Here is a 27,325-nt window from a genome sequence, read left to right as displayed (position 1 = left end):
TCCGCCGCTTTCTCCTGCCTTTGAAGGCTTATGCTTCTGTCCCTCCGTTTTCTTTTTTTTTTTAATTTTTTTTTCAACGTTTATTTATTTATTTTTGGGACAGAGAGAGACAGAGCATGAACGGGGGAGGAGCAGAGAGAGAGGGAGACACAGAATCGGAAACAGGCTCCAAGCTCTGAGCCATTAGCCTAGAGACCGACGCGGGGCTCGAACTCACGGACCGCGAGATCGTGACCTGGCTGAAGTCGGACGCTTAACCGACTGTGCCACCCAGGCGCCCCTGTCCCTCCGTTTTCTGAACTGGCCACTCCAATCGGGGCCCATCAGCCACTCTCTGCCATCCTTGATGTTTTTCTCCAAGAGAAGTTAGTCAGGGGACTGTCTTTTCCCTTCTTTCCCGTTCTCTTGTTTATTTCTTCCTTAACGCCCTCTCCAAAGACAGGGTCAGATGATGCCCCCACCCGCATGCATTTGAGATCATAGCTGGGAATTTAGTCAAAGGCAGGGAGGACCTGAGGAAACAAGGCAGCCTCGGAGGGCCTCCCAGAAAAGAGGGACAGAAACTCTTTCAGCCAAATACACTTTATTTCTTTTCTCTCTCAGCTGACAGGGAGCCTAGCACATTCACGCAGATGCAAATGACCATCCAGGGGCCTGCGGGGAAGACGTGGGGGAGGGCCCAGAGGGCTGGTTCGGGGCCAGGGTCTGCGAACAGGGCAGGACCTCTGCCAAAGTTACCCGGTCCATCCCCACAAAGGGTCACCCAAGAGAGAGCTGGGAAAACGGAAAGGTAGATGGAATAGTTAGGGATGGGGGCAACTTCTGTGCAGGAAAGGGGGGAAGCGAAGGGAGAAGGGGGCTCTCCTGCAGGGTAGGAAGGAACTGGTGATGGTGGGGGTGGGAATAACAGAAATAAATACCCAGACAAGGGGCCGTCCAGGTGGGGGGGTGGGGGGTAGCCATGACGTTTCACAATAGTGAATAGTGCCTGTGCTATTCTAGGACTGAGCGCCAACAGAGAAGGCAGGATGGAAGGACCTGGGGAGGAGGCTGCAGGGTGTGAGTTCTCCAGAAGGCAGAGGAGCCGTTCTCTTCTGGGGTCCAAGATTTACTCAGGGTACAGGGAACAGCAGGCCCCGGAGAAGCCAGACCTGGGCCTGTGGGAGGCAGCGTCCTCAAGAGCCGTCAGATGCCTCTCTGATTCAGGCCAGAATACAGATCCTGCTGGCCTTTCCGGATGGGCTGGGGGTAGAATAGAGAGGTGGTAGTCAGCAGGGTGGCAGGAGGTAGTTCCTCAGAAAGAAGGGCCCCTGAAGATCTAGCTTTAGTGCAACGGAAAGACTCTTGGACTAGGAGTCGGGAGGCAGGCTCAAGTTCTCACCTGAACCAGGCACCCACCCGTAACAGACTTGCCGCCTTCCGTAAACCTCAGCTTTCCCATCTCGAAAATGGGACTCTAAAGACCCACCTCTCAGGGCATTTGTCGGAATTCAGTGAAGTCACTCACGCATACGACAGCGAATATACCACATGCTTGGCTGCTGCTCGATAAATAAATATTTGTCGAGCTTGTCCAGGTGTGCTATTCCAAATATTTAGCAACTGGTGGTGCGCACACCCACCCACCGGTCGGAACGGTCCTGCTGGGGGTCTGCCGCGCCAGACATTAACTCTCTAGCTGTCTGATCGGGAGGCAGCCTGGTGGGGGAGAGGCTGCGAGGTCTGGCGGTGCGTGGGTTGGGGCAGGGTGGGCAGGAAGCTTGCGGCTGTTGACCAGCGAAGTACTTTGATATTTCAACAACGGGTGTGACGGTACCGGTGCGTGCAGGTGGGACATCAGTCCCGAATGTGTCATGTTAGAACGTGCGGGTGTGGTCTCCCCCGTGCTAACGAATCAGCCACAGAAATAGGAGCGCTGTTTCCCTCCCCAGGCCATGGTTGTAGAAGCCACACGGCCTTGGAAATGGCCCTGCTCCATCATGAAGGAGGCACAGGCGGGCACAAGGCGGGTTGTCCTGGAGCTCTGAGTGAGGGGCTTCGAAGGGTCTGGAGGGCAAGACAGACGGTCCCACCTGTCGCCTTCTCCCCTAGAAAGCTCCCCCCCCCCACTCTGTCCCTTGTTACCTCGTAGTCTGGATTGGGCACAGGTGGTGGTTTCTCCTTGTTTTGTCCTGCAGGGGAGGGGGTGGGGGAAGGATTAGTTTCCAGAGGGAACACCCATCTCGTGGCAACGAGACCCAGAGCTGTTCTCTCGTCCCTGTCTCCTCTTTTTCCATCTTGGCCGTTCTTTCTCTTGCTTCCTTTCTTTTTTTTTTTTTTTTTAATTTTTTTTTCAATGTTTTTATTTTATTTATTTTTGGGACAGAGAGAGACAGAGCATGAACGGGGGAGGGGCAGAGAGAGAGGGAGACACAGAATCGGAAGCAGGCTCCAGGCTCTGAGCTATCAGCCCAGAGCCTGACGCGGGGCTCGAACTCCCGGACCGCGAGATCGTGACCTGGCTGAAGTCGGACGCCTAACCGACTGCGCCACCCAGGCGCCCCTCCCTTGCTTCCTTTCATCCCATCTCTAACGACCCCCACACTGTCTATCACGTTATGACTTTCCTCAGCTCAAAGTCCTTTCGTGTTTCCTTTCCTACGGGTAGGGGAAAGGAGAAGGCGGGCGCCAGTATCCCAAAGTCTCTGTCCCCACAGACTGGGAGGGGAATTTGGTTACTCAGGCATTTGGGGAAGCCATCCTGTTAATAAACTTTTTGTACTTTCCTAGGACGGGAAAGAGAAGTGATCTGAGATGTGAACCCCTCCGTCCAGATGCTGGCCACACGGTGAATGTTCTATAGGAGCTGTCTTGACCTGGCCTTGACTTGCCTCCCCGGCTGGACTTTCCCTTTGGTGGGACTCTTTTCCGACTGAACCCCTCGGTCTTACCCCTGGGCCTGCCGCCTGCACCTGGTCCTCGCATCATGGTCACGGAACTGGCCTTTTTATTCTTGCTCCAATAATATACCAGCAGCAGGAACCCCAGAGTGATACAGACATCAGCCACGACGATCGCGACCGCTGTCATCGTATCCACCTCCACGCAGTTCTGACACACTGTGGGAGACAGGGGGAGGGGGAGAAGAAGAGAAATCACCGGGAAAAGAAGACACAGAACAGCAGACCCCAGCAAGGAACACATAAAGGCGATTTTCCCTTTCTTACGCTCACGCTTGCCGTGGCCGGAGCGGGACCTTCCAAAGTTTGTAACAACAAGCAAAGGAGGACGGTTATGGATAGAGGCCTTGGAGTCAGACAGTCCTGGGTTCAAGTCCCAGCTCCGCGCAACTTACTAGCTGTGAGGATTGTGAGAAGTGTTTTCAACTCTCAAAGGCCCTGTTTCCTTTTGTATAAAATGGGAATAAAATAGTACTTAACGCATATTGTTGTTGAGAGGGTTAGATGAAAAAAAAGTTCCTGGCAAGTGTTTGGTATATAGCCCTTGGAACTTAACAAGCGCTCAGAAAATGTTAGCGGTTATTACTATGCCCTAGTTTATGACGCTTTATTATTCGTGTATTTATTTATAAGTGTTTACTTATTATTTTCTTTTTTAATTTTTTTTTAACATTTATTTATTTTTGAGACAGAGAGAGACACAGCATGAACGGGGGAGGGTCAGAGAGAGAGGGAGACACAGAATCGGAAGCAGGCTCCAGGCTCTGAGCCATCAGCCCAGAGCCCGACACGGGGCTCAAACTCGCGGACTGCGAGATCGTGACCTGAGCTGAAGTCGGACGCTTAACCGACTGAGCCACCCAGGCGCCCAAGTGTTTACTTATTTTTAAGAAAGAGAGAGAGAGAGAGAGGGAGCACGAGTGGGGGAGGGGCCGAGAAAGAGAGAGAGGGAGAGAGAGAGAGAATCCCAAGCAGGCTCTGAGCTGTCAGTGCAGATCCTGACTTGGGGCTCGATCTCACAAACCATGAGATCATGCCACGAGCCGAAACCAAGAATCGGGCGCTTAACCGACTGAGCCACCCAAGTGCCCCGACACTTTTTTGTAGCAGCTTTGCGAATCTTTCTGAAGAATTTATCTCTGGATAAAGCATCAGCCGAACCCATATCTATGAGCCACAATTCTGGATTCAACAGAATGCAAACGATGCAATCCTGTCTCTTGGGAAGTTGTTGTTTCAGATCTAATGCTGGGTTCACCCAGGTGACCCCACTTTGGTGTTTAATCTAGATTTCAGAAAACGCTGACACTGTGTGGCCCCTAAGAGTCTCAGATTGAGGGTAAGAGAAACACAAAGATGCCAGGGGCCTGTGAGTTGAGTTAGGGGAAATAATTGAGAACACCCTCTTGAAGTGGTCCTTTCTAATGGTCCCATATTACCTCTTGCTTTCAGGTAGAGATAGTTCTTCTCTAGTGAGTTGCTTGTATAGCAGGCATAATAACCACTGTTTTCCATTTCTGAAAAATCATCCAGAAATAGCTGTTCTCCATATTCATTGGGCAAGAGGTCACCGTTTCTTTCCCATTTTATGGATTCACTTCCCAAATCCTCAGGGCATGTCAGCACCACCGTGGTTCCAGAAATGGAGACTTTGTACCCTGGGAAATGGGAGAGGAGGGAAGGGAAATTGGAGGGAGGAACCAGTAAGATTTTGACAAAGGCAAATTAGTCACAAAGAACCAACCAGATGCAGAAGGTCATCTGTCACCCAGGCCTTGGGTTTTCTTGTCAAAGGGGAAGCCTGCTGGCTACAGGGCGTGAAAGAGGGAATCCGAAGGCAAAGGGGAACTGGGCAACCTTTTTTTTTTTTTTTTTGTAGTTTTTTTAGTGTTTATTTATTTTTGGGAGAGAGAGAGAGAGAGACAGAAAAGGGGAGGATGGAAGTAAAGGAAAGTCTAGAAAAAAGTCCCTTTGGGAATATTTCCAAAACGGGAGTTGGAAATGTGATACTGGAAGGACCTGAGCTCTTGGGGTTAATCTCTCCCGACCAATTCCTTCTCCTCTAGCCACCCACCGGCATCCTGAGGGCACCCATGAAAGACAGCTGAACTTACGTGCGGAGGCAGATGTCTGTGGAGATGGCTCTTCACCAGAACATGAGAAAAAGAAAGCACAGTAAGACAATAACCTTGGCTTAAGTTTCAGTTGTAGACACAGATTTTCACGTGGGGCTAGATACTATCCCTCCAGAACCGCCAAAGAAGGCCCATCCTTTAGTGAGCCCCAAGCCTGGAAGGTAAGTTATGTACTCAGCGCACCAAGTATGCTCCTAGACGTAGCTCGGATGCATCAGATGGAGGTTATACCGGCACGCGTTTCTAAATCCAGATCCATGGGAGGGCGGGAAGTCTTAAAACCCTAAAGGTGAAAAATTCTCAGTCTTCAAGCTCATTCTCCTTCATTGGCGTGAACCATATTCTGGTTAGACACGAAAGGGTCTTCTCAGAGATAAAGACCTTCACTCGTCGTCAGGAGATCTCTGAGCCACTGATCCTTGGGCTTACCTATTTTTCATCATTCAGAAGTTCTCTCTTATGATGAACAGAATCCCTCACAGGAGATCAAACAGCCTTCTTATTCTCTACCACTTCCCTGTTATTGCTTTTAAATTGTGTAAAGGACGGTACTCCTTTTAAGGGAATGGTTCCTCCCGTAAAAGGTGGCTTTATTTTCAACTATCTCCTGAGTATAATCAAGTCTCAATTATTTTTGTTAGAGGGAGGCAGTATTGGTGTGAACAACGAAGAGCCGCTAGTATATATAATTTGGGGCCCAGGCACATTCCCCACAGCAGGCCATGTTGTCCTGGGAGATGGGGCTGGGGCGCCTCTTTGTTTTCTGGAAGGTTTGTGGCCGGGACACAGGGCGGCACTAGGTTATGCTGAAGCCTGGATGTGGCAGCTGGAAGAGAGGAGAGGTGCTCAGAGACCGCTTTTTCTCTGTTGGGGGCTTTCTGCTATAGTAGGCTGTTAGGGACAGGGCGTTGGACTGAATCAGAAGCCCCGTGTTTGAATCTCAGATCTGCTTTAGGCTGTGTGACCCAGGGCAAGTCATTGAACTTCTCTGAGCCTCAGTGTATTCATCTGTGAAATGGAGATGAAACACCAACCTCACAGGGTATTTGTGAGTAGCTAATGGATTATGAGGGTGAAAATGAATGGCACATAGCAGATGCTTAAGAAAAATGTTAATTACTTTCTTCCTTTCCTTCTTGGGGTCCTGCTACAATGGAGAACAGAACTGAGTTCTGACCCAGTTGCTCAGGCAGCTCTCCGGCTGAGATCGTGTGGGATGTAAACAAGTCATTCTCCAAATTTGTCTAGCTGCTAATAGTTGGGATTTGAGTATAATGACGTAGACAGTTGATACTATTTGGACTTAGAAATAATTTTTCAATACTATTTCTTAGAAATGTTATATAAACTAGAAATCATAAGTAAAATAATTTAAAAGGAAATAGACATTTCACTCTGCTTGGTGTTTGTTTGAAAAAGAAATGTAAAGGGGCGCCTGGGTGGCTCAGTCGGTTAAGCACCTGACTTCGGCTCAGGGCATGATCTCACGGTTCTTGAGTTCGAGCCCTATGTCGGGCTCTGTGCTGGCAGCTCGGAGCCTGGAGCCTGCTTCGGAATCTGTGATTCCCTCTCTGCCCCTCCCTGCCTCGTGCTCCGTCTTTCTCTCTCTCTCTCAAAAATAAATGGACATTATCTGCTGGCTCTCAGGGTATCTGCCCTACTTAAAAGTCTACAGTTCTAAACTAATTCTAGATACACATTTTTTTTAATGTTTGTTTATTTTTGAGAGAGAGACAGAGACAGAGCATGAGAGGGGGAGGGGCAGAGAGAGAGGGAGACACAGAATCTGAAGCAGGCTCTAGGCTCTCAGCTGTCAGCACGATGCGGGGCTCAAACCCACGACCCATGAGATCATGACCTGAGCCGAAGTCGGACGCTTAACTGACTGAACCACCCGGGAGCCCCTAGGTACACAATGATTAAATAAAGGTATTTGGATTCCATTCCTTCTACCCTCTTTTCCCAAAACCAAACCAAAACCAAAACCAAAACCAAAACCAAAAACACCGAGCCTCATTTCTCTTATTTATCGTGGGCCTGACAGAAACATTCTTAAGAAATCTGGGGGACAACCTGTGGCTTATTTTATGCTAAGTGTAACCTCTACTGATTTAAAAATAGGACATATGTTTATACATCGGAGTTGAAATAGAAAATTTAATGCAGACTAGCGTAAGAAATTTTACAAATTCTCTCTGGAGAAACCAACTCTAAAACTAGTTTCAGAGGTGAATAGTGTTCTATTTCAACTCCTTTTACCTCTCTAGTTTGTAGTTTTTATTGGTTCACTTTAAATAACTTTGCAGGGCCCTACAAATTAATAATCCACACAAAGTATATATATTAGAGGGAAACTAATCTTACTGCTCAGCAATATGTTATACAGTGAATATTTGTGTCTTGGAATTTAAAAATTATGTAAGGTGATAGTATCATGAATGGTTTATAAATGTGTGCTGGCTTGCCTATTTTAAGGGATCTTATCCACCAACAGGTCAGAAAAATGTATTTTTAAATTTTTTTTAATTAAAAAAGAATTTTTTTTTAATTTGACGGGACTTTTGAGGGGCGCCTGGGGGGCTCAGTCGGTGAAACGTCCGACTTCGGCTCAGGTCAGGATCTCACGGTCCGTGGGTTCGGGCCCCGCGTGGGGCTCTGTGCTGACAGCTCCGAGCCTGGAGCCTGCTTTGGATTCTGTCTCCCTCTCTCTCTGCTTTTCCCCTGTTCACTCTCTCTCCCTCTCTCTCTCAAAAATTAATAAACATTAAAAAAAATTAAAATGCCTTTTGAACATTTTTTTTAATATTTTTTTTTCAACGTTTATTTATTTTTTGGGGACAGAGAGAGACAGAGCATGAACGGGGGAGGGGCGGAGAGAGAGGGAGACACAGAATCGGAAACAGGCTCCAGGCTCTGAGCCATCAGCCCAGAGCCCGATGTGGGGCTCGAACTCACGGACCGCGAGATCGTGACCTGGCTGAAGTCGGATCCTTAACCGACTGCGCCACCCAGGCGCCCGCCTTTTGAACATTTTTAAGCAATGGATCTAAACAACCACATAAAATAAATTACCACGTTTAAAAAAGAAATAAACATTAAAAAAATATAAAAAAATGAATTTGTGATTTATACAGAAACTCCCAGTGGCTTCTATCCACACTTCCCAGAATGTATGCTCAGGGATCCGTGACAGTTAGCAACAAACACAGGCCCATCCCTGATAGATCCTACCGGTAGACCATTGTTGTTTTTCGTCTAGTAGTTCTGATTATTAATATGATTGTCCTCAATACCTTTTTGTCTCACGTTTGAAAAGAGGTCGTGTAGAGTGAAAATCCTCTTACCTAAAGGGTCTTCATTGTCTGAAAAGGAAATGATAAGCAATTGTTAGCTACCCTTGTATCAGCTACCAAGAACAGACCCTGTTCCCCTGGGTTAGGACCTTCTGGTACTAATGTAACACTGTGTGTCAACGCTACTCAAACAAAAAGAAAAGAAAAAGAAAAGGAAAAAGAAATGCATCCATGGACTGCATCAACAGGTCAGTCATGTTGATGACTGGTGAAATGATTAGGGACAAGTTTATATTCATCTTTCAAATTCTCTATTGGAGCACCTGAATGGCTCAGTCGGTTAAGCGTCCGACTTCGGCTCAGGTCATGATCCTACACTCCGTGAGTTCGAGCCCCACGTCAGGCTCTGTGCTGACAGCATGGAGCCTGGAGCCTGCTTCAGATTCTGTGTCTTCCTCTCTCTCTGCCCTTCCCCCGCTCACACTCCGTCTCTGTCTCTCTCTCAAAAATAAACATTAAAAAAATATTCTCTATGGTATTAAAATGTAATTTTCTTTTTTTTATTTTTTTATTTTTATTTTTTAATTTATTTTATTTTTTTATATATGAAATTTATTGACAAATTGGTTTCCATACAACACCCAGTGCTCATCCCAAAAGGTGCCCTCCTCAATACCCATCACCCACCCTCTCCTCCCTCCCACCCCCCATCAACCCTCAGTTTGTTCTCAGTTTAAAATGTAATTTTCCAGATTGAAAGAAAGAAAGAAAGAAAGAAAGAGAACAGCAGATCTCCAAATTCTTCATGGCTGTATAGGAAAAGTTGTTTTGGGCCCTACCTCCTACATTAAACAACTGATGGCGATTTACAAAAATAGATCCTAAGTAGTCATTTGCAATAGCAAGTCATTACATCATACACCTTAAACTTACATTGTGTTATACGTCAATTATATCTCAATAAAGCTGGGGAAGAAAATGAAGCTCTGCATTGCACATAAATCGATGATAAAGAAAAATCAACTGTAAATGGCATGCAGAAGAGATTAGTTATCCCGAAGCATGTCAGTGCTTTCGACATGCTCCATCTGTCAATAAGGTAACGTTAGGGGTGCCTGTGTGGCTTAGTCCGTTAAGCGTCTAACTCTGGCTCAGGTCATGATCTCAGGTCATGATCTCACAGTTCGTGAGTTCCAGCCCCGCGTCGGGCTCTGTGCTGACAGCTCAGAGCCTGGAGCCTGCTTTGGATTCTGTGTCTCCCTCTCTCTCTGCCCCTCCCCTGCTCATGCTGTCTGTCTCTCTTCTCTGTCTCCAAAATAAACATTGAAAAATTAAAAAGAAATAAGGTAACATTAAAGCATGCTGCGTGGGAAAAAAAGAAAGACAGTGTTCTACAAATATTACAAAAGAGGCAGTGTCATGGAATGTAGACGGGCACAGTGGCCACCATTTAACACAAAATTGCTTCATGCAGCTCGGAGGAGCTGATTGAACAGAAAGGCTTCCGATATTGGGACATTCCTGACTCTACCGCTGTGACTGGGAAATAAGTCCCGGCCAGGCGTGCTCACACGCGTGTGCACACAGGAACGCACATGCACACACACATTCAGAGCATTTGGACACGTGACTCTAAACCTGCACCCAGGTGCTGCCCCAGAGGCTTATTTGCCGCATGCCCGTGTATACGTTCCTATCCTCTACAAGATCCCACACCAAATATGAAGTGCAAACAAATGAAAACTTTCAGCACTTTCAACCTGAACAGTCGCAAGTTTTTTCTTTCAAATAGTTACCATTGGGGCGCCTGGGTGGCTCAGTCGGTTAAAACGTTGATTTCAGCTCAGGTCATGATCTCACCGTTCGTGGGTTCGAGCCCTGCGTTGGGCTCTGTGCTGACAGCTTGGAGCCTGGAGCCTGCTTTGGATTCTTCGTGTGTGTCTCTCTCTCTGCCCCTCCCCCGCTTGTGCTCTGTCTCTGTCTCTCTCTGTCTCTCAAAAATAAATAAATGTTGGGGCACCTGGGTGGCTCAGTTGGTTATGCATCCGACTTCGGCTCAGGTCATGATCTCACAGCTTGTGAGTGAGTTCAAGCCCCACATGGGGCTCTGTGCTGACAGCTCAAAATCTGGAGCCTGCTTTGGATTCTGTGCCTCACTTTGCCCCTCCCCCACTCGTGCTCTGTCTCTTTCTCCGTCTGTCTCTCAAAAATAAATAAACATTAAAAAAATAAATAAATGTTAAAAAAATTTAAAAAAAATAACTAAAACTCATTTTTCCTGGGATCTCTGTTCCTTTCCTCTTGCTGTAACTACCTCTGAACTGACCAGATACTAAAACCTCCTTTAAATAGGTCTCTGTGGAAGCTCTGTGTGTGGGGGGGGGAGGGGGGGTGAGAAGTGAGGGGGTGGGGGTGGGGTCTAGCAAAAGCTCCACTCACAAAAACAAAGACTGCGGGGGCTGATTGCATAACAAGGAAAGAAAGCATATTCTTACCTTCCTGCCCCCAAGCGCCAACTAGAAAACAAATAAGGAAAAAAAAAAAAGAAAAGAGTTAGTCAATGTTGCAGGTGCCTGAAATTCCAAGCAGAACGAGTAATGTGGTCTAGTTTGGCCATGTCGGAACCACCCCTGGACCAGAGTCATACCTGTACCCCAGGTAAGTGACATGTACTGCTGGGTACGGACCAGTGTCCAGTTCCTGGTCCATTGGGATGAAACAAAGCGAAGAAGCATCTAGCGTTAAACATGAACACTCAATATTTGACCAAGAGTTAGAAAAAGTTGAGACTCCTTTTCAGGCCACCAGGGAAATAGCAAACGAATTCTGCTGCCTAGCCTCCGTTTTTGAAGATCGGACTGTGGAAGAAAAACAAGCTTTCGTTTAGGTACGCACGTTGAGATTCTTGTTCCGTCTCTGGCTCCCGCTTGTCTGATGGCTCAGTTTTTCCATCTGTTTTCTGCTCGAGCCAGAGATGGAGATATTTGAAACTTCAATTACTCCTCCGTTAGAGCCTGTGTGTTGAAGAGCCTGGTCACCCTTCCACTGGGCTCCTCACTCGGCAATAACCTGGATTCATTACGATGACCAGCTTCCCTCGTGTTGTCTTTAAGTTCTCCGTGTACCCGGGCCTCCCTTTTTTTTTTTTTTTTTTACCAATAGCATCGAGTGAGACCCCTCCACCCACCCAGAGCCGACTGGGCACATTTTCGTGATGCCAGATCTTTAGGGATGCCCGGGACTTTGATACTTCATCTCGCTCTCTTTCCATCCCCCCCCCCCCCCCCCCCCCCCCAGAAAGCATCGTTTATATTATAAGCCTTGAAGAAAATGCCTGCCCTCTCCTTGCGGGAGTCACGTCCCGCCCCTTGACACTCAAAATGTGTTCCTGGGACCGGCAGCAGACTTTTAAACGCAAGAGCTTCCTCGAGAGGCAGCATGGTGATCCCCACTCTGGTCCTACTGGAGCAGGAGCTCCAGAATCCCAGGTGATCTGTGTGAGCGTTCAAGCCTGAGAAACTCACAGTGAAGCAGGAAGCGGAGACACCATGGCTGTGGCTCTGAGATAGGAGCCCCAGCTCTGATAGCATTTTCTAGGCCTCTGAACTAAAGCCGTCGTGAACCATTTTGCATCGCGTAGCCTTGAAGGCCGCAGGCCTTCTAGACAGACAGTCCTGGCTTCCCGGGTCAGCTTTAGCACTGACTAGCCGTGCGGTTTTCAACAAAGCCATGTAACATCTCTGCCCACCAGTTTCTTCATCTACAAAACAGGGGATGTAACCTTCGCCTTCCAAGATGAAGCTAAGAATTAAATTAGTTGATACATGTAAAGAAGTTTTCTTTAGGCAGTCTCTGGCACTTCATAAATGGCAACTTTTTTTTTTTTTTTTTAAATCTTATCTCCTATGAGATGTGGAATTGCTCTTGGTCGTTTACCTGCCTATATTCTCCCTTGCTTCAAAAAGGACTAGATTAATCGAAAGTTCTTAGTCACCTGAAAAGGGCTGAAAATTATGAGGTATGTTTTGTCTCAGAGACCAACCTTGCTGTACCCTCCCCCCCCCCCAACGGTTCGAGTTCAGCTCTCTGCTCTTCTAATCTCTTTTGTGTTAGTTCTTAAAGGCTGGGTAGTTCACTGACGAACAAGCCTGTCCTTGGAGGCAGAGAGACTTCTTTGTTTTCAATAGCTACGATCCCCAATGTTCCCTGAGTGGTGGCCCAGGCATCCGTCCCATATCTCTTTCGTTATTAGCCTGCCGTCTTGGATCCCTAGCCTAACATAGCACAAATAGTTCCTTATACCTTCTGGTAAATGAGGCTCCCTTGGTACCACTGGGCATCACCAAGGGAGGCTGTGGGCCTTCCCACAGCCTGGAGAAATACGACCCTTTCTCATTTCATCCTACTTACCTGACAGGAGACAGAGTCCCAGAACTCTCCAGAGGCTTCCCGATGGCATCATTCTCTCACCGGATGGACACTGAATTCTGCCTAAGAGGGTGGAGCCTGGTGGCTTAGTACTTCTGAAAAAGAAACCGGAGGACTTGTTCAACCCCCCTGCTGCAGGTGAGGACCCTGAGGTCATTGTTCCCAATGCCGGGATGATAAAGGGGGCCTCGTTCGGGGGAGACTCACCATTTTCTGAAGCAGGCACCCAAGGCTGGGAGGGGAGGCGAGTTAGAACCCCACACAGGAAGTGTGCAGGGGCCTCTGGGCCTGCGGGGTTCTACGTCACTTGGAAACGTTCGAGGCAGAGGCCGCCACCTGGGTTGGCTGGGGAGAGATGGGCCCCATATCTTCATCTTCCCATAGCACAAGCAAGAGCACTCTGGCAAAACCTGGCGGTGAAATAAAAAATACCTACAATTTAACTGCCCGGGGCCTTGTCCCACATTGGGACTCCCCTTCTCAAATGCCCCCTCTCCCCAAATAAGCTGTGACAAGGAAGAAAGCGCTTAAAAAAAAAAAAAGGATTTAAAGTAATCTCTACCCCCAACATGGGGCTTGAACTTACAACCCTGAGATCAGAAGTTGCATGCTCCACCCTCTCAGCCAGCCAGGTGCCGCCCCCCTTGCTTTCTCTATGGTGTGTCTGCCATGCAACAGCAAAGGTGCAGACGTCTTATTGACAAAACCTGGCTTGGAACTACGAATTGGCTTAAAACCGTTTTTGGTGGTTTGTTTTGTTTTGCTTTTTTGGCCCATGATAGTGACAAAAATACTTTATTTTTTTAAATGTTTATTTATTTATTTTGAGAGAGATAAAGAGAGAGGGAGGGGCAGAGAGAGAAGGAAGAGAGAGAATCCCAAGCAGACCCCGCACTGTCGGCGCGGAGCCTGACGCGAAGCTCGATCCCACACACTGTGAGATCGTGACCTGAGCCGAAATCAAGAGTTGGACGCTTCACCAACTGAGCCGCTCTGGTGCCCCTACAAAAATATTTAAAAATACAACATTCAGTGTTGGGAAGGGTCCAGGGTGAGAGTCTCAAAATCTGCTGCTGCCAGATTGATACAGCCTTTATTTTTAAGCTTACATAAATCAAATGCTCATTTTATGCCGGGCACTGTGCTCAGGGCTTTGCCAACACATCTCACTTAATGCCCAAAACAACCCTCCAAGGTAGGTATTACTTTAATCCCCATCTTGTACTTGAGCACACCGCGGCTCGGACGGGTTACCTAACTTGTTGAAGAGTACAGAGCTGGGACTCTACAAAACATGTTGGCAAAACTCACTTTGCAAATATATAATATCTATTAGGCTGTAGTTTTGTGCCGGGTCCTGGTAATGACAGCTGTTAACGGTCCTTGTGGATGTTAAGTGGACGATTTCGGGAGACTGATACTAAGAAAGAGGATATACAGGTGCCCTGGGGATGATAAGGAGGGGGGGAGGCTAATACAGCTTGGGGGGCAGCGACGGTGTCCCTGAGGATGTGACATCCAAGCAGAAATCCGATGGGCCCCGTAAGAGTGAACCAGGCGGAGGGGAGGACGGTTAAGGTATTCCAGACGGAGCAGGCATGTTTGAAGCTCGGGTTAGGAAGAAACGCCCATGTGAGAAACTAGAAGTCCAGAAGGCCGGTAACTGAGACAGTCAGAAGGTGTCAAGAAATGAGGTAGGACAACTCAGCAGGGACCACACGGGGAGGGATTTAGGAACCATGTTAAAAATTCTTAAGGATTATTCTAAGTGCAATGGGAAATAATTGAAAGGTTTAAATCAAAGAGCAACAGTATGAAATTCTTAGAACCTGTTTTTTTTTTTTTAAGCTTATTTATTTATTTTGAGAGAGAGAGAGAGAGAGTGAGCGCACGAGTGGGGAAGGGGCAGAGAGAGAGGGAGAGAGAGAATCCCAAGCAGGCTCTGCACGGTCAGCACAGAGCCCAACACAGGGGATCGAACTCACGAGCTGTGACATCATGACCTGAGCCAAAACAGAGAGTCGGTGGCTTAACCGACTGAGCCATCCAGGCGCCCTGATGGTGTCAACTTCTTTAAAAAAGTTTCGGGGCGCACGGCTGACTCAGTCAGTGGAAGGAACATGCGACTCTTGATCTCTGGGTTGTGGGTTCGAGTCCCACGTTGGGTGTAGAGATTACTTAAAAATAAAAATCTTGGGGCGCCTGGGTGGCTCAGTTGGATGAGTCCAACTTCGGCTCAGGTCATGATCTCGCGGTTCGTGAGTTCGAGCTCCGCGTCGGGCTCTGTGCTGACAGCTCAGAGCCTGGAGCCTACTTCCGATTCTGTGTATCCCTTTCTCTCTCTCTGCCCCTGTCCCGCTCGTACTCTGTCTCTGTCTCTCAAAAATAAATAAAAACATTAAAAAAAATTAAAAAAAAATCTTTGGGGCACCTGGGTGGCTCAGTCAGTTAAGCCAACGACTCCTGATCTCAGCTCAGGTCTTGATCTTGGGGTTGTGAGTTCTGGCCCTGCACCAGGCTCCATGCTGGGTGTCGAGCCTACTTAAAAACAAACAAACGAAAAAAAAAAAAACAACTTAAAGAAAAGTTGGAGTGAAAAAAGGTTTTAATGACAGAATTAATACATGCACATGTTACAAAGAACGAAGGGCACATATCGACAGCCTCCTACCCCACCTCGCCTCAGCCCTATTCCTCTCCCTAGAGAAAACCACTTTTAACTTTGTGAACTGTTTTCTTCTCGTGGTTACCTTCTTATCTCTGAACGTGCACCGTCATCATTGGGGTTCTCTGGGAAGCAAACTCTGAGATGGAGACTTGTGTGCACTGAGGGGGCACAGGAAGAAGGGGCACTAAGTCACGGTAGCAACAGAGAGCTCGGCCAATCCCACAGGGAGTTCTCAGGCTGGGACGACCTCTCCGGACGGTCCCGAATTGAGGCACCAGGCCCATCATCCAGTCTTGGATGCGAACTCTTTCTAGAAAGGGGGTAAGAACTTGGCCAAGGCGGCTGCTTCTGCTGAGGACGATGCCCCGCCCGTGGAGAAGCTCAGCCGAGGGCCCTCAGGGGACACAACGCCAGCAGCCGGGGGGATGAGCAGTCCTCAAGGGGGAGCCTGGGCAGCACCACATGGCACGACACAGTTCATCCCTTGCTGTGTCACAATTTCACCCTATCCTTAAACAACCATTTCAGGACTCTGCTTGATCTCTGTTCCCGGAGAAGCTTATAAATGGCAAGTTAGTGGGACAAATTGCGGTCCCACTCTACTGCAGTTCTGGGGCCCCATCTGGTAGTCATCTCCCTCCTCTGTTACCCGTATTTTGGATTGCTCCCGGCCTCAGCTAGCACTTCTGCTAACCTACGGGAAGACTTAGCTTGAGGAGTCTGAGCCCCAAGCGTCTGGTCACCTGGCCTTTTCAGGCAGTGAACCCCTCCATTTTGTATGTATTCTCCTGTTCCCTGCAGCCTTGATTCCTCCTGATGATAAAAAGAGATTCCTTCTGCTGGGAGAGTGAATCATTTTTTTTTTTTTTCCTTTAAAGTAAGCTCTATGCCCAAGGTGGGGCTTGAACTCACAACCCTGAGATCAAGAGTCACATGCTCTACTGACTGATCCAGCCAGGCGCTCCAAGAGAACCTTTTTTTTTTTTTTTTTTTTGCCTCCCAGTCTCTTGGCCATGGTAGGGAACAGGTATAGCTTAGTTTAATGGAACTCTAGCTGGGTACCATGATGGAAGCATCCTGCTTCTGGAAACCATGGCCTCTAGAAACTCAGAGTCTAGAGTTATGGGGACAGGAAGCACGAATTCCCTGAATGGTTCACTGGGAGTAATGGTAAGCACGAATACTCTTATTTCCAACCCTTACTTCCTGGATGCACGGATTCTACCTCCTGGGGACAAAGTACCAATGGATCCTATGGTCACGTGTCCATATACCTTTGTTATAAAGTAGGTCCCATGCGGGGCGCCCGGGTGGCTCAGTCGGTTAGGCGTCCGGCTTCAGCTCAGGTCATGATCTCATGATCCGTGAGTTCGAGCCCCCCGCATCGGGCTCTATGTTGACAGCTCAGAGCCTGGAGCCTGCTTCCAGTTCTGTGTCTCCCTCTCTCTCTGCCCCTCTCCCACTCATGCTCTGTCTCTCTTTCTCTCAAAAATGAATAAACGTTACAAAAATTAAAAAAATAAATAAATCGAGTAGGTCCCATGGTCCCTAGTGATGCTACGCAGAATCTAATGCTGATGGATCCGCCAATATGCGAACTCATGGATGGTGAGCTTTGCAGGCAAGAAAGTCAAATCCACGCCCAGAACATGTACCAACTCGTATGAAATGAATCAAGTCCTTTCCAGGTTTCGTCTGGAGGGGATCCAATGTAATTAACTGGCCAAGAAGGGACTCCTTGGTTTCCTCTAGGGAGGGTACCACATAGGAGGCTCAGCATTGGACTGTTTCAGCAGCAACAAAATCTACACCAGCCTTGGTGGGAGCCCACACTGTTGTACCTAAGTACAGCCTTTACCGCTGCTGCCATAGCTACGTTTATAACCCCAACGTTGCTGTTCTGGGATGGCCAAGGGCAGAGGCCACGGGTTAGCCAAGTCTAGCCAAGAGGCTAGCTGGCCAAGTCATTTTCTTCTACTTTGTGTGGTAGTGCCTCTTCCATGATGGATGTTCTCTGGTGGGTGTTATATGACACAAAGACCTTCACATTTTATGATTCCATGGGTCTATATACACGTGTCTTACTCCCTTGCCCCCAAGCTTCTAATCTTACTCGTTCTTGTCCCCTGACCAATAAATTAAGCCACTTTTCACTGTCCACGAATCTCTATATATTCTAATACCAGGCCACTTCTCTCTCCACATGAAGTGGATGACCATGGACAGTGCCAGAAGTTCTGTCCTTTGGGAGGATTTCCCCTCACTACTGTCTCTCAAGGCCCACTTCCGAGTGGGCATTCAGGGCTGTAACTGTTCATTTCGGCTTGCATCCCCATGCCGAGCTGACATCTGCCCTACCCTATTGTCCCTCGTTTATCTATCTCCCTTGTGCCATTGGAATTCCATAGTATGCAGATGGCCCGAAATCCTCAACCTCTTCCCACAATGCTTTTCTCCATACTGCCTATCTTGCAGAAAGCTTGGCTCTTCTCCTTCCCTCCTCAGGACACTTCTTTTCTTGCTCTTTCTCCAAATGCTATAGGACAAGAATAAAAAGTCTGACTCCTCGCTCTTCATGATCTCTTCCAGCCCATTGTATTTCCACTCTCCCGCACAAACCCCTTGCCGAGATGCTGTTGGTGTCTATGCCACATCCCCCTAGCCCATCTGTGACTTCAGTGGCAGCTCTGTGGTCACTTCTGATGCACACTGATGTGTCTCCTCAAAAGCCTGTGCAGGCAGGCGTGAGCCTGAATGAGCAGGAAAGAGTAGGGACTTGCTGCCCCCAGAGGCAGCCCTGATCGAATGGGAGAGGACACAGTGGATCCCGTCCCCGGCCTTCTATCAGTCAGAAGATTGATTCATTTCTGAAATGCATTCTACGTGGTTCCTCAGAGGGTCTCCTAAGAGACTTTGAGCTGCAGGTGACTGGAGCAGTAACTAGCTTACTAAAACACTCTTCATCTGCTCTTTTTTCTTTTTTAATTTTTTGGTGTTTATTTATTTTTTTAGAGAGAATGAGCAAGAGAGAGAGAGAGAGAGAGAGAGAGACAGTGGGGGAGAGACAGAGAGAGAAAGAGACACAGAATCCGACGCAGGCTCCAGGCTCTGAGCGGTCAGCACAGAGCCCAATGCGGGGCTTGAACTCACGAACTGTGAGATTATGACCTGAGCCGAAGTCGAACGCTTAACCAACTGAGTCACCCAGGCACCCCTGATCTCCCCTTTCTCGCTTACTGTCCCTGCAACCTCATTTTGGCTTGGTAGGATCAATTCCCTAATAAACCGCAAGTGTCTAAGTCCTGCCTCTGGCTTTCTCCCCCTCCTCTTTCGAGAGTCTGCCAACCTTAAACCTTAAACCATTTGGAGTTGATTTTGTTTAATGCTTATTTATTTATTTTTGACAGAGAGAGGGAGAGAGAGAGCGAGAGAGTGAGAGCACAATAAGGGGAGGGACAGAGAGAGAGAGAGGGAGACATAGAATCCAAAGCAGCCTCTGGGCTTCCAACTATCAGCGCAGAGCCCGACGTAGGGTTCGAACTCATGAACTATGAGATCATGACCTGAGCCAAAGTTGGCCACTTCGCTGACTGAGCTACCCAGGTGACCCTGGAGTTGATTTTTGGATCTGATACAACTAGAAATTCAATTTCATTTTTTCCCGTATGGCATTTTCCCAACGTCCATACTGTTGTCTTCTCTTTCCCCAATCTTCTGAAGCGCCACTTGTATTATATATCAAAGTGTCATATGTGTAAAGGTCTAACTAATGGCCTCTGCATTGTTCCATCTCTACGTCAGTCCCACACCATCTCAATTTTTATAGCTTTGTAATAAAGTTTGATATCTGATAGAGTAAGTTCTGTACCCTCATCTTTCTTTTTGGAAGTGTCTTGGCTATTCCTGGCTTCCTACTTCTCCATACAAATGCTAGAATCATCTTCACAATTTCATTCAAAGCTGCTGAGGGGCTCCTGGGTGGCTCAGTCAGTTGAGTGTCTGACTTCAGCTCAGGTCATGATCTCGCGGTTCAGGGGTTCAAGCCCAGCGCCAGGCTCTGTGCTGACAGTGCAGAGACTGCTTGGGATTCTCTCTCTCTCTGACTCCTCCCCGCCCCCACCTCTCCCCCCCCCCCCGCCGGCCCGTCAAAAATAAATAAATGTAAAAAGAAAACTGCTGAGATTTTGTTAGAAAATGGAATAAACTTAATTTGGGGAGAATTAATATCTTTATGATGTTAAGTCTTTGGTTACATGAACATGATATAGCTTTGGTAAAGTAAAAAAATCATGTCATCTGCAAACAATTACAGCTTTATTTCCTCTTTTTCGTTCTGTAAGCCTCTAATTTCTTACTCGTGTCGTACAGTTCTATGCAGGGCCTCTGACGCGACAGTAAATAAAAGTGAGGACATCAGGCCATCTTTTCAATTCTTAATTTAGGAATGAATCTCCTATTTCCCCACTTAGGATAATATTTGCTGTAAGATTTTAATAGATCCTCTTTATCAGGTTAAGGAACACCCTACGGTTTCAATTTACAAAAAGAGTTTTTAATCCTGAATAGGCAAGGAAGGGACTTTATCCAATGCCTTCTCTTAATCTGGTGTTTCTCTTAATCTGTTTTTGTGGTCAATTACATTTCTAGGTTTTCTAATATTAAACATTGTTGTATAACTATTTGGTAGTGGTGATTTTTTCTTTCTTCCTGTCTTCACCTGGTTAGATTCGTTTTGCTAATATTTTGTTAAAATTTTTAAAAATTTTTTGAGACAGAGAGAGACAGAGCATGAGCGGGGGAGGAGCAGAGAGAGGAGGAGACACAGAATCTGAAGCAGGCTCCAGGCTCTGAGCTGCCAGCCCAGAGCCCGACGCGGGGCTCGAACTCACGGAGTGTGAGATCATGACCTGAGCTGAAGTCAGACGCCTAACCGACTGAGCCACCCACGCGCCCCTCGATTTGCTAATATTTTGTGTAGGATTTTTGTTTCTGTTTTCATGAGTGAAATAAGCTTGATATTTCTATGTTATGTCTTTATCTGATGCATCAGGTTATGCTAGCCTCAAAGAATGCATTGAATAGTATCTTATTTCTTCAGTATTCCAGAAGAAGTTAGCTTTTTCTGGCATGTTAATTTGGTTAGCACTCATTCACTTATTGTTCAACTTCTAAAGTTTTGTTCCGCTTCCCATGTGCTGCTGTCTTCTTGTTCTCCTTGTCTTTTATGCGTATATGCCATTTTAGCAGGGTTTCAGACGTTGAAGATCAGTGTTTGTTCTGGTTTTCACGTTTCACCCCAAATCTGGTATCTCTCTTTCCTTTCTCATTATGCATTTATCTGTCAAGTTTGACTACCTGAGGGTTGGTTATAGTAAAGAGTAGGTTCAGGTCTGAGCCTGCATGTTTAACTTTAAATTATTCATTTTAATAGATGACCTAATGGGGCGCCTGGGTGGCTCAGTCGGTTAGGCGTCCGACTTCAGCTCAGGTCATGATCTCGCGGTTCATGAGTTCGAGCCCCGCGTCGGGCTGTGGGCTGATGGCTCGGAGCCTGGAGCCTGCTTCCGATTCTGTGTCTCCCTCTCTCTCTGCCCCTCCTCCATTCATGCTCTGTCTCTCTCTGTCCCAAAAATAAATAAACGTTAAAAAAAAATTAAAAAAAAAATAGATGACCTAAGAAGCCTTTATGTACCATAAGATGGTATATAATTCAAAAGATAATTTACCAACCCAGGAGCAATGCACGCTCTCAGTACGCAGACCGTAGCTTCGAGTACTATTTCCCACTAAAAGTAACCCGGAATCCTTGGAGAATTACGGATGATTTCAGGTCTGGGGCAAGAAGTGTACGAGACCAGCCTGGAACATCTTGTCATGGGTCAGAAGGATTAGCATGTGAGAAATTACCGTGATGCTTTGATAGCCCTTTACCATACTATATAACAAGCGATTCCAGAGATCACAGAACAGTATGGCTCATAGGCAAAGTTAAGATCCTTGGATCATTTGGCTTATTAAATCAAGGAAAAATATTTAGTGAAAAGCTGTGGAAAAGAGGTGGGGAAGGTTCATCCCCCTAGGATAGGGTGCACATCAGTGGCAGAAGGACCTGAATCCTGTGTTCTACGGTGTTCATAAATCCTATCTTACTCTCTGCTGCACCAGCCCGTTACAGGGACTGGAGTTGTGGGTGAGCAAGGGGCCTCAGCAGATTGATGGTGACCGGGCCCCAAACGCTCTCGCCCTTGATGAGGTTCAGGACCCGCTATCCCACCTATGACGCCTTGGCATAGTGAACGCTTTGAGCTGAAGGGATCTGAGCAAATGGCAAAGGCAAGATCACTCTGATCTTTCCCGGTCCTTCTCCCCTGAGACAGACCATAAGTTCCTTGTAAGGGGTGCCTTCCCTGTGCCTGCAGGAAAGGAGTACCCTTATCTCAGCCTCGAGAGGAATCCGAACAAACAGTCCTTGCTAAGGTTCCGCTCTGTTTACTACAATTACCGCATACTCCTCCACTTACCTTTCCTTGACAAGCGTCCACTCTTCATCCAACGTTGCGTCAAGTACTCAGGTCTGTCTTGGAGTTTTCATTTCCTCGCGAAGGCTCCTGTGTCACGTAAAACTCATAGTAAATGAACTCGCAGGGTTTTCTCCTGTCATTCTGTCTTTGTCGGTTCGGGGAGAAGAAAGCTTTTCCTCTCCTACACTCTGTTGTGGGAATGCAAGGGCAAGAATCCCAGGCAACAGCTGGAGCTTGCAAATTACCATGACAGGAGCTACCGGTTTTATCTGTGAACCTCAGGCAGAGGACGCAGTGACAGGATAGCTGTCACAAAGAGATAGCCGAGGTAAGATCTTATACGTGTTGAGTGTCTCACACACATTTGGAGTTTTGTGTGGCTAGGGAATATCCAGAGCGGAGTTAGCCTGACCATCTCTTCCCAGATCAGCAGACATCTGTTTTACTCGTCAAGGTCTAACTTGTTTCACAAGCCACTTGCTTCCGCACTTAATTTCATCTGTCGTCTTTGTTTGTTTCCTTCTCTTATTTTCTATAGCAGACTTGAATATTCTTTTTTTTTTTTTTCATGTTTATTTATCTTTGAGAGAGAGTGAGGGAGGGAGCAGGGGAGGGGCAGAGAGAGAGAGGGAGACAGAGGATCCGAAGCAGGCTCTGTGCTGACAGCAGAGAGAGACCATGGTGGGGCTTGAACCCATGAACCATGAGATCAGGACCTGAGCCGAAGTCGGATGCTTAGTTGACTGAGACACCCAGTTGCCCCACATATTCTTTTTTTTTTTTTGTTTATTTATTTATTTTGAGAGAGAGAGAGAGGCCGAGAGAGAGGGAGAGAGAAAGAATCCCAACCAGGCTCTGTGCTGTCTGTGCCGAGCCCTACTCGGTGCTCAAACTCACGAATTGTGAGATCATGACCTGAGTTAAAATCAAGAGTGTGATGCTCAACCGACTGAGCCCCCCCGGGTGCCCCAGACTTGAATATTCTTAATATTCTTAAATAATACAACAAACACATGTTACAAGGATTCAGGAGCCAATTTGAAGAGGGTCCCACTGCTCAAAGATGGGAAAATTTGAAAATCCATAAGGATAATAATTATAATATGTGAACTGCATCAAACATGTTTAATGACACGAGTTTGTAATGACACTACAAATAAACACAAACAAAAATAAATCTTTAACTGGTAACCATTGGATGATATCAGTGAACTAACTCATTATGCTCAAATTGGGTCTTTCCTATATGAACTATTCCATTGGGCAACTATTTAGTACATGAGGAAGTTTCTTTTCCTAGCCAGTAAATGAAGCAGGAATGATAGAATTAGAATATCGCCATTTTGCAATACCAAATGAATGAATAGATCTAAGCACTGGGCATCAAAGGCTGTTAATATCACAAAAAAAGACTACCACATGTTATGTACCTCTTGAAGGAAGAACACAACACCACAGGACAGGTAGTCTTGGATACAAAAAGTCCACTGTGAATCTGAATGAGCCCCAGTGTAGTTAAGGTCATGGCTGTTGGGTGTGGCCAGCATCAGCTGACAACTTGTTAGAAATGCAAATTTTCAGGACTGCATCAGACCAGAGTCAGACACTCTGAAGGTGGGGCCCAGCAATCTGTTTCAACAAGCCTTTCAGAGGATTCTGATACCTTTGGGAACTACTGAGACTCACTGCTTTAAACACAATACCAATTTATAGGAAATACCAAGGAACATATTACACAACATGATGGTGATTGCAGGCAAAAAAAATCCAGACTGTGGAAAACGTTATCAGACAAATGACCCAGTTTCTTTACATTTAAATCATAAGAAAATAGAAAAGAGATGAAGGGCAACCTATGTTTTAAAAGAGACTTTGTGTGGGGGGGTGCCCCGATGGCTCAGTCGGATCAGGTCATGAGTTCGAGCCCCGCATTAGGCTGTCTGCTGTCAGCACAGAGCCTGCTTTGGATCCTCTTTCCCCCACCACCTCTTCCCCTGCCCCCCTCACTTGCACTCTCTCTCTCAAAAATAAATAAACACTAAAAAATGTTAAAAAAAAAAAAAAAAAAAAAAGAAAGAGACTTGGGGAACATACGGACCAATGGCAAATTTTGGATCTGATTTGGATAATTCAAATAAACAAACTGTGAATTTTCAAATAACGTTTATGAGATAATTGGAAACTTTCACATTGGATATTTCATATTTAGGAAATGTTAATTCTTTTTAGGCATGATGATGGTTTTGAAGCTACATTTATTGGTGAAATGATGTCTTCAATTTGTTCAAAATAATATTGGATGGGTGGGTGAAGGTACAAATGGAAAAAGGTTGACCATGGGTTGACGATAAGTGGGCTTTTTTGTTATTTTGTTTTACTATTTACGATTTGTTATACTATTTTGTGTAATTTTGCATATGTTTGAAAATCGTCATCATTAAAGCTTAAGGAAAGAACTGCCTTTGCCTTTGGGGGTCTTTGTGGGAACCCATGGGAAGAATTTTGGGTTTAGATACAGAATCCCCAGAGTGAGCCCTAGTTCTAGCCCATTTATTTTGTAGCAGGAGTGAGGTGGGTAGCTGGGTAAATCGCTTCATATCTGTTATCCTCATTTTCTTCATCTGTAAAATAAAGTGGTGAGAATTACATGATGTGTTCAAATGCTTTGCACAAAGCTTTGCAAAGGTTCTAGTATCCACAGACTGAGTTCAATGAAGCCAGATATGGCATCTTCTTTTTTTAAAAAAAAATTTTTTTATGTCTTTATTTTGAGAGAGGGGCAGAGCATGAGCATGGGAGGGGCAGAGAGAGAGGGAGACATAGAATCCAAAGCAGGCTCCAGGCTCTGAGCTGTCAGCACAGAGCCCAACACGGGGCTCGAACTCAGGAGCCCTGAGATCATGACCTGAGCTGAAGTCGTATGCTTAGCTGACTGAGCCACCTAGGCGCCCCTGGCATCTTCTAATATATATATATATATATATATATATATATATATATATATATTTTAGCAGTGTTGATCATATAACAGGTGCTTTGTAAGTGTTTAGCTTCAGTATTCTTATTCAGTCAAATCATTATTTATTAAATGAATGATAAATAGGTACATTCCCAATTCTAGGTTCCAGACACCTAGAGCATTCATTTAATAATTTTTTTGTCATTCATTCAATAATTAAGACTTTTAATGAATGAATGAAAAGTAGGCGAGACCTTCTGACAATTGTTGAATATGTCACATTATACACATCCAAGTAGAACCTGTTATATATGTTACAGATTATATTTGCTCCTCTTATTTCACGATGGCTCCTCGGCAGGAAACAGTGAGAAGTTCTTGTGCAGTGTAGATTTTTCAGTCCTGGAGAGGATCTTCGTGAAAACAGGCCAAGTTCAAGCGGAGACTGGTTTCAGGGCTTCACTCTTGCAACTTCCTTGGGTTCCACCAGAGGGAGCTCCATACCGCTTAGCTTTACTGAGACTCTTCCGCAAGTATGCATTCACTCGTTCAGCAAATGTGTATTGAGTGTCCACTATGCGCCTAGAAGTTTTCCCTGCGGAGGACTCTGCTCTCCAGGGACTCAAGTCTAAAGTGGAGACAGACATGTAAACAAGTAACGATGGCACCGCCTAGCGAGGGCTATAATAACAGCGTGTCTCAAGGTGTTAAGGGGATTATTAACTCTGGCGGCAGGGGGTCAGGAAGTCTTCATAGACTGGGAGCTGAAGTTTGAAAGGCAAGAGTTTATCAGGTGGACAGTAGACAATGGTTTATCAGGTAGGGCATAGCTTATACAGATACACGTGGGGAAATAAGAAGAAGCATGTGATGAGTTCGGAATGGCTAAGAATTAAGGTTCTGGGAGGCTGGAGAAAGCGGAAAAGGGGCTGGATAGTTGGCAGGGGCCAGATCATCAAAGGCCTTAATCTGTGAAAAGAGAAGAGCCACTTAGTGTGTGTATCAACTCAATAGCTATATGAGAGATCTTAAACTGTAGGAGAGATTATAGCCTTCTCATACTTGTGCACAAAATAGTTGTTTAGTTTTTTGTGGGTTTTTCGGTGGTGGCTGTTTTAAGATTTTACTTGTAAGTAAGCTCTACACCCAACGTGGGGTTCGAACTTACAACCCCCAGATCAAGAGTCACATGTTCCATGGGCTGAGCCAGCCAGGTGCCCCTGGTTTTTTGTTTTTTAGAGGGTCCTCAGGGACCATGTACACACTGCACAAGATCAACGTTCTCATGATTTCATAATCGATGCCCAGTTTGGTGCTCACTTTCTCTCACGTTCTTAGGATTTGGTTTTTGTGACTTAAATGTGTCCAAAAATCAAACACCCTCTCAAAAACCAGGGAGATTTGCCACGATTAAGGATCTCAAAAAATAAATAGGTAAAAAATCGTGGTTCAGCCTTCTGAGGCAATTCCTAAAGACTCATTCTAGAAATGTCTGGGAGGATGTCAGCAGCATTAGAGTAAAAAGCTTGTGCTGAAGGTGACAGTTTTAATTAATTAGGTAATTAAATTTACTTACAAAATGGAAGTACAGTTGATACCCAAGGCCAAGGTGACAGCTTTAAACCATAATTTTTGCTCTGCCTTTAAAAGGAAGACAGTTCCTCCGGTTACCTGCTAGTGTGGCCCAGCAGATATCAACACTTGGGCCTACGACACGGGAGGAGACAGAAAACAGCAACGGTGCGGAAGTCTCCCTGAATTTTCCCAGTACTGAAGCTGGGGGGGGACCCCCACCGAGAGGGGCACCGGGCCTGTCCCTCTCTTGCTCTGACTCACCTGAGGAGACTCACATCCTGTTTGCCTGGGCAAGTGCCTGGCTGCCCCTTCCACCCAGAAACACTGAGCAGACAAGTCCAACCTGCTGGTTCCCTTCAAGGCCTCAGGCCTCAGTGGGAGTGGAGGAGAGGCCAGAGAGGCTAAAATGCCTTAGCCAACTCAGCGCCTTTGCTCAGCATTCCGCAGATCCCTGATGGACACCAGCCGCCCTGAGGCCGGGAGCAGCTTATTAGTGACAGAACAGCCTGACTTTTCTGAGTTAAGACGGAGTTCGAAGGATGAAGCCCTTTAAATCAGGACAGTAGACTTTTAGAATGTAAAGGGCTGGAAGGATTCTTGGAAGTCACCTGGTCCACTCCCTTCTTTTTATAAATGTGGAAACCGAGGACCCGAGAGTTTAAAATAGGGTGACCCCACCTCCCGGTGTCCCTGGGGCAGTCCTGGTGTCTGTGTTTCGGGTGTGAGTATCTATAATGCTGCTTACACTCTCTGAGGTGTCCCAGCTTGGACAATAAATCGTATGGGCACCCACACCCTGACTTAAAA

The 27,325-nt window shown here is 46.5% G+C and overlaps 1 protein-coding gene across 3 annotated transcripts; it reads right to left on the bottom strand.

Annotated features, from left to right (window-relative positions):
* Positions 1 to 566: 566 nt before the first annotated feature.
* Positions 567 to 22,132, bottom strand: CD3E (CD3e molecule). 3 transcript variants are annotated; one of them, XM_023238913.2, is made up of 10 exons: positions 21,985 to 22,132; positions 13,003 to 13,205; positions 12,778 to 12,890; positions 10,863 to 10,883; positions 8,419 to 8,436; positions 5,054 to 5,083; positions 4,379 to 4,597; positions 2,931 to 3,098; positions 2,125 to 2,171; positions 567 to 1,242 (listed from the first exon to the last, which is right to left on the bottom strand). In XM_023238913.2, exons 3-10 carry the CDS (start codon positions 12,827 to 12,829, stop codon positions 1,186 to 1,188), a joined length of 612 nt encoding a protein of 203 aa, XP_023094681.1. In that variant the 5' UTR covers positions 12,830 to 12,890; positions 13,003 to 13,205; positions 21,985 to 22,132; the 3' UTR covers positions 567 to 1,185.
* Positions 22,133 to 27,325: the final 5,193 nt, after the last annotated feature.

This window comes from Felis catus, chromosome D1, assembly GCF_018350175.1.
Source record: "Felis catus isolate Fca126 chromosome D1, F.catus_Fca126_mat1.0, whole genome shotgun sequence".
NCBI classification, from domain to species: domain Eukaryota; kingdom Metazoa; phylum Chordata; class Mammalia; order Carnivora; family Felidae; genus Felis; species Felis catus.
Note: the sequence above shows the minus strand (reverse complement) of the source record. Positions and strands in the feature narration are given on the sequence as shown.

Excerpts from the sequence above, each read along its gene's own strand:
- CD3E (XM_045038054.1), bottom strand. The coding sequence starts at position 11,102 with ATGCTTCTTCGCTTTGTTTCATCCCAATGGACCAGGAACTGGACACTG. Across the intron at positions 3,099-4,378 it reads TCTCTACCTGAAAGCAAGAG|TGTGTCAGAACTGCGTGGAG; the intron begins GTAATATGGGAC and ends TGTCTCCCACAG. Across the intron at positions 2,172-2,930 it reads TGCAGGCGGCAGGCCCAGGG|GACAAAACAAGGAGAAACCA; the intron begins GTAAGACCGAGG and ends CCTCCCCTGCAG.